This window comes from Myotis brandtii, unplaced genomic scaffold (assembly GCF_000412655.1).
Source record: "Myotis brandtii unplaced genomic scaffold, ASM41265v1 scaffold733, whole genome shotgun sequence".
NCBI lineage: Eukaryota > Metazoa > Chordata > Mammalia > Chiroptera > Vespertilionidae > Myotis > Myotis brandtii.
Genome location: NW_005370908.1, coordinates 90304 through 97310, shown reverse-complemented (window position 1 = coordinate 97310; position 7007 = coordinate 90304). Strand labels below are relative to the sequence as shown.

Sequence of the window (7007 nt, the reverse complement as noted above, 5' to 3'; positions counted from 1 at the left end):
ATACCACATGATCTCACTCATTTGTGGATTATAGAGAACAACATAGACTGATGAAAAGGGACAGATCCAGAGACTGAGAAGCAGCGATCGGGCTATCAATCCCCAGAGGGAGGGGAGGGGAGGGTGGGGGTAAGGGGGAGAGATCAACCAAAGGACTTATATGCAAGCATATAATGGCCTAACCAATAGACACAGACAACAGGGGGATGAGGGCATGAGTGGGTGGGGTGGGGGGAGGGCAATGGAAGGATAAGAACACATTTGTAATACCTTAATCAATAAAGAAAATAAATGGGGGGGGGGAGAACAACAATCATTCTGAACCACATGAAATCTAGCTTAACAGAAGTCCTATAACTAAGGATATAAAAAAGCCACTGACACTGGTTGGAGGGGCAGAGACACTGCACAGGCTAGTCCCACACCAACATGTGGCAGATAAAACCTCCCTAACTGGGTGAAGGTAATAGAATACAAATCTAGATAGTGCAGAGAATTTCCAACAAGATGAACCCAAAGAAATCTACACCAAGATATTTCATAATTAAAATTCAAAAGGTTAAAAACCTAGAGAATCTTAAAAGCAGCAAGAAAAAAGCAGTTACCTACCTATCAGGGAACTCCCATAGACTGTCAGCTGATTTCTCAACAAAAACTTTGCATACCAAAAGGATTAGCAAGAAATATTTAGAATGATGAAAAACAAAAACATGAACCAAAATTGCTCAGCCCAGCAAAGATATCATTTAGAATTCAAGCACATATAAACAGCTTCCAGGAAAAGAAAAAGTTAAAAGACTTCACGACCACCAAAGTAGTATTACTGAAATGTTAAAGGGTCTTAAAGAAGCAGCCGATGCTCCCTGGGATGTGGGAAGAGACAGAAAAGGCTCAGAGAGTGGGCTGTGGAGATGCAGCAGGAAAGGTGAGTGAACTGGCCACCTTGGGGAGGGGCGCTGTGGGGGAGTAGGGTTTTCAGAGCACTTGCTGGTATGGGAACATCAGTTCTGAGGAGACATGGGTGAGATAAAATTTACTGGCAGGAGCAGAAGGTCTGACTGAGCCCTAGCCGGTTTGGCTTAGTGGATAGAGCATCAGCCTGTGGACTGAAGGGTCCCCAGCTCAATTCTGATTAAGGGCATGTACCTTGGTTACAGGCTGGACTCCTGGCTCTTGTCAGGCCCGTGCAGGAGGCAACTAATCGATGTGTCTCTTTCATATTGATGTTCCTGTCTCTCCTCCTTCTCCCTTCCACTCTCTCTAAAAATCAATGGAAAAATATCCTCTGGTGAGAATTGATCAAAAAAGAAGGAGGAGGAGGAGGAGGAGGAGGAGAAGGGGAAGGGGAAGGGGAAGGAGAAGGAGAAGAAGAAGAAGAAGGAGAGGAAGAAGAAGAAATAGAAGAAGAAGAAAAGAATAGATTAAAAATATGAACAATAAAATATCTATACATACATACCTACCAACAATTGAATCCACACCCCCCCCCTAAAAAAAATTCAAAATAAAGGAACAAGCAGAACAGAAACAAACTCATAGATACAGAAAACATTTTGATGAGTATCATATGGGAGGAGGGTTGGGGAGTTTGGTAAAAAGGTTGGAGAGATTGAGAAGTACAAATTGGTAGTAACAGAATAGTCATGGAGATGTAAATTATAGCATAGGGAGTACAATCAGTAATATTCTAATTATGTGTGTATTTTGTTAGATGGGTATAAGATTTATCAGGATAATCACTCAGTAATTTATATAAGGTCTAATCATTGGAGGGAATCTGGAAACTAATATGTAATATTGTATGACAACTCTAATTGAAAAATGAGAAATGATTTTTAAAGATAATAAAAATAAAAGAAAATTGAAAAGAAAAATTATATATTAATATTTATATCATGTCAATAGATACAAATAGAGACTCCATATCAAATATGATATATGTTCACCTTTCCATAAAGACCCTTTGTTTTATATATTTAATGTGAAAATTTTCACAAATGTTTATGTACTAGTAGTTAAACAATAGTATCATTAATCACTAAGTGTAATGAACCAGGTTCAAAAGGTATCTGTCTATGACCAATTATTTTTTTGTACACGCACAATCTCACACTGCCTTACAATTTCTTTTTTCTTTGAAAATATTTTTATTTACTTTAAGAGCGATAGGGAGGAAGAGGGAGAGATAGAAACATCCATGAGAGTGAAACATTGATTGGCTGCCTCTAGCATGCCCTCTACTGGGAACGCAACCACAACCTGGGTATATTCCCTGACTGAGAATCAAACCCATGACCTCTTGGTGCATAAAACAACAGTCAACCAACTCAGCCACATAGGCCACGCTGCCATAAAGTTTCTAAAGGGCGAATGGGTGCAGTAGTCTGAGTTATTTCTTGACCAAACACTATTCCATTTTAACTATACTCTTTCTCTTACTTCTCCATCTTGGCCTGCTCATAACTGCCAACACAGTCTCTACTCTTCTTTTTATTTTCTCTTTTAGTGTGTACTCTGATGGTATGAGCCTGCCAGAGAACAGATTCAAAGTCAATGTTGAACACCCAGCTCAGAGGGAACAGTGATGCTTCCTGCCCGTCCTATTTTGCTCTCACCAATGGCTGTGTATGGTGGCTCCATAATGGCTGTGAGTGAGGCCCTGGTGTGTGTGGGGAACACTCTCCTGTCACTCTGGCTGGGGGTGATTCTGTTCCCATATGGATGGTTCCAGGTTGTGCACTCCCAACGCCATGGTCCCCCAGAAGTGGTGATTCCCTTGAGGGTAACAGGCACTGGCTTTGGCATGAAGACTAGAGACTGGCTCTCTTACAGAATGCATTTTGGGGGGCGGAATCAGCTCATACACATGAAGGTCAACAGGCATTTTCTGTCCAGACACTTCCAAGTGTTTACCTACTCGGACCAGGGCATTCTTCTTGAGGACCAGCCTTTTGTAAAGAATGACTGCTACTACCATGGTTATGTGGAGGGGGACCCAGAATCCGTGGTTGCCCTCAGTACCTGTTTGGGAGGTTTACAGGGCATATTACAGACAAATGACATTGTTTACGAAATAGAGCCCAAGAGACTTTCTACCACCTCAGAACATTTCATATATAAAGTGGACAGTGAGGAGACACAGTTGCCACCCATGAGATGTGGAGTAACAGATGAAGAAATAGCAAGACAACTGAACTTTCAAGAGAGTGCTAATTTCACTTTGATGCAGAGTGGGTATGAAGGCTGGTGGACACATAACCGGCTTCTTGAACTGGCAGTGGTGGTGGACCACAATCGCTATCTTCATCACCAAAGTAACACCACAGCAGTGCAGTATGAAGTACTACTTGTTGCCAATAAAGTAAATAACTTTTTGACTTCACTGGATGTTGATGTGGTTTTAATGGGAATTGAGGTCTGGACTGAAAAAAATCCAATTAAAATAGATAACATAGTAGATCTCCTGGAAGAATTTTGCATTTGGAAGCAAACTAGCTTTAACAGCCGCCTTCCACATGATGTTGCACATCTTTTTGTAAAACATAGCTATGGTATTACTCTTGGCATAGCCTTTATTGGAACAGTATGTAACTTTACATATAATTGTGGTGTGGAAAGTTTAATGTACAATAATTTGTATATGGTTGCATACACTATGATCCATGAAATTGGTCATAATTTGGGTATGCTACATGATGGACCAACTTGTACATGTGGACATAAAACCTGCGTAATGTTTCCAGGTATATCAGGTACAACAAGATTCAGCAACTGCAGCTATGCTAGCTTCATCAACACCACAGCAAGTCAAAACTGTATGTACATTTCATCAAATACAGGGAACATCTTCACACTTGCACGGTGTGGGAACAGTGTGGTTGAAGAAGGAGAAGAGTGTGACTGTGGCGCTTTACATTTGTGTATAAATGATCCCTGCTGTGAGTCAAATTGCATTCTGAAACCTGGGGCTGCTTGTGCTTCTGGGCTTTGTTGCAAAGACTGCCAGATCCTGCCCACAGGCGAAGTTTGTAGACAAGAGGAAAATGACTGTGATCTCCCATGGTGCAATGATGGGACATCCTACCATTGTCCAGAGGATGTGTACTTGCAGAACGGGGTGCCATGCAAGGGCGGTGGCTCCTGCTATGAAAAGAGATGCAATAACCGTGAAGTGCAGTGTAGGAACATTTTTGGCAAAGAGGCCAAGAGTGCAAATCAGCGTTGCTACACAGAAATAAACACCCGAGGTGACCGTTTTGGGAACTGTGGTCTAATGAACTCTACATACGTAAAATGTGACATCTCAGATACCTTGTGCGGGAGGGTTCAGTGTGAAAACGTGACAGAACTTCCCCTTCTGAGAGATCATTCTACTGTGCATTGGACTCAGTTCAATGGCGCCACCTGCTGGGGTACCGACTACCACTTCGGGATGACCATACCTGACATTGGTGATGTGAAAGATGGGACAGAGTGTGGGGCAGAACATGTCTGCATCCAAAGGAAGTGTGTCCATAGGTCACTTCTTGTAACTGATTGCTCACCTGAGACGTGCAATCTGAAAGGCGTCTGCAACAACAGGCAGCACTGCCATTGCAACTCAGAGTGGGACCCTCCCTTCTGCCTGGAAAGAGGTCATGGAGGTAGTATTGATAGTGGGCCACCCCCCGGGAGAACAGTGAGGCAAAAGACCAATAACCTGGAACTACTTTGGTTGATTCATTTAATTCTTTTATTATGCTTGTTAATTTTGGGTTTTCTGACATGCAGAAGAACAGATAAGAGTGAAGAGCAGAATGTGGCACCTTCACATGAGTAAGAAGATCAAAATGTCAAGACTTTACCTATGGAAGAAGAGAAAGATATTGCAATATCATCTAAGGAAGAACAGCAAAATGTTCCACTGCATTTTAGAAAGACAAGAAACAATTTACAATTTTTAAAAAGACGCCCAATTTCCTATGTAGTAAATTTTAGTCTCCTGGCTGTAGAAATGTTACAGCATGTGTCACAGACCATTGACATAATGTCTGAGAATTTTTATTATTTGTAATCATAAAACATTGGTCATTAAACAATTGGCAAAATATCTTAACTCCTAGAATATTACCACTTTTCCTTATTTTATAATTTTAGTGTTTAATTTTTCATGGAACTAGTCTCTGTGTTTCCTGAGCAAAAGTATAGCTAATGGATACTCTGTCTTTGTGTGTTTTTAATTTGCTGTCTCAGTTCTATCTATCCTTCCCATGTGTACTCTGCTTTGTCACACAGGGAATGCAAACATAGAAATTCTTCTTCGCTAGTTCTCTCATTATTAGTTTCTACAACAGTTGACAACTAGAAGGAGACAGGAAACTTGGGAAATTTTCTGATTACTACTCATGCCAGTCATGCATCATTAGCAGCTCTAGTCTTTAAAAGATAGTAACTTTCAGTCTGCACATTATTACTATATATAGTACACAGCTGGGCAAAAGTAGGTTTACATTGTGAGTTCACAAAACAGAGTTTAATTTTTTTAAATAACAGTAATGATTTCATTATTTTCTATACCAAGGACTATAAACCTACTTTTGCCCACCACTGACAAGAACTTGCAACTTCCTCTGACTGGCTTATTTCACCTAGCATAATACTCTCCAGGACCTTCCAGGCTGTCTCAAAGGGTAAGAGACCCTTTTTTCTTAAACTGCATAGTGTTCCATTGTGTAAATGTACCACAGAATTTTTATCCACTCATCTAATTATGGGCACTTCACTTTGGGTTGTTTCCAAATCTTAGCTGTTGTAAATAGATCTGCTATAAACATAAGGGCACATATATTCATTCTGATTGATGTTTCTGAATTCTTAGGATATATTCCTAGAAGTGGGATCCCTAGGTGAAACGGCAGTGCAATTTTTTAAGCCTTTTGAGGGAATTCCATATTGTTTTCCAAAGGGGCTGTACCAGTCTGCATTTCCACCAGCAGTGTACTATTTTTCCCTTTTTCTTTTTTGTTAACTCTTTCAATTTCCTAATTTGCCTTTATCTAATAATTAAAATGCTTGCTATTTTATTCCAGCTGTTAGATTTATCTGGCCCTCATACATTCAACAATATTATTCATCTGAAAGGCACTACATGCTTTGAATACTCCCTGACAAATTACCTAATGGTTAGTATTTTCTGGATTCCAGGTAAACCCCCTAAAATATCAGAAAATAAAGGGATTAATTCTAAAAGTCAGAGCTCAATTATTTTCTCAGGAAATCGTACAAAGCATTGCACGGTGATATTTTTACTTCTCTCAGGTCGCCATTTTACTACATATTGGACTTCCTCTGCTGGGTTTCACATTGTTGACATATAGGTTATAGGAGAAATAAGTAAAAGGAGGTCTCCATGAAAAAGTATAAATAGAAAGGCAGTTGTTGCTTTTCATGAAAGGAAGTGAGAGGAAAATTATTCAAGAGAGAGAGAGAGAGAGAGAGAGAGAGACAGAGAGAGATGTCCAGGCACACTGAGTGAAAGTAGAAGTAAGCAGAAACTGATAAAGCAAACTGGACATGGTAGCTCTACCCTTAAATTTTTGAGGAGCCTCCATACTACTTTCCACAGAGCCTGCACCAATCTGCATTCTCACCAATAGTGCACGAGAGTTCCCGCTTAATCTCAATATTGCTTAACTATGCCTATTCGGCTATGAAAATCCTTTGATCTATAAACCTTTGTGATGTGCTCATTTTTATACTTTCATAGAAATTTTTAAAAATAACACAATGTACCCAAAATGGACATTGTGGAAAAATAAAAAGTTTTTTACAACAGAATCTGCTCAAATCTCTTCCCTGTGTGTTTTATGGCCAAGTTTTACTGCTCCAACCTATTGCCTTTATTAAATATGAAAATGAAAGGTATTAAAAAACAAATGGAAGAACTAAGAAAATAGTAAAACAGGCCTAGATGGTTTGACTCAGTAGATAAAGCGTCAGTCTGTGGACTGAAGGGTCTCAGGTGCGAT

General features: G+C 40.0%; 1 protein-coding gene across 1 annotated transcript; it reads left to right on the top strand.

Moving 5' to 3' along the window:
• The first annotated feature begins 2617 nt into the window (after nt 1-2617).
• Nucleotides 2618-4819, top strand: LOC102260380 (disintegrin and metalloproteinase domain-containing protein 25). The gene has a single exon (XM_005882695.1). It carries the CDS (start codon nt 2618-2620, stop codon nt 4817-4819), a length of 2202 nt encoding a protein of 733 aa, XP_005882757.1.
• The last annotated feature ends 2188 nt before the right edge of the window (nt 4820-7007 follow it).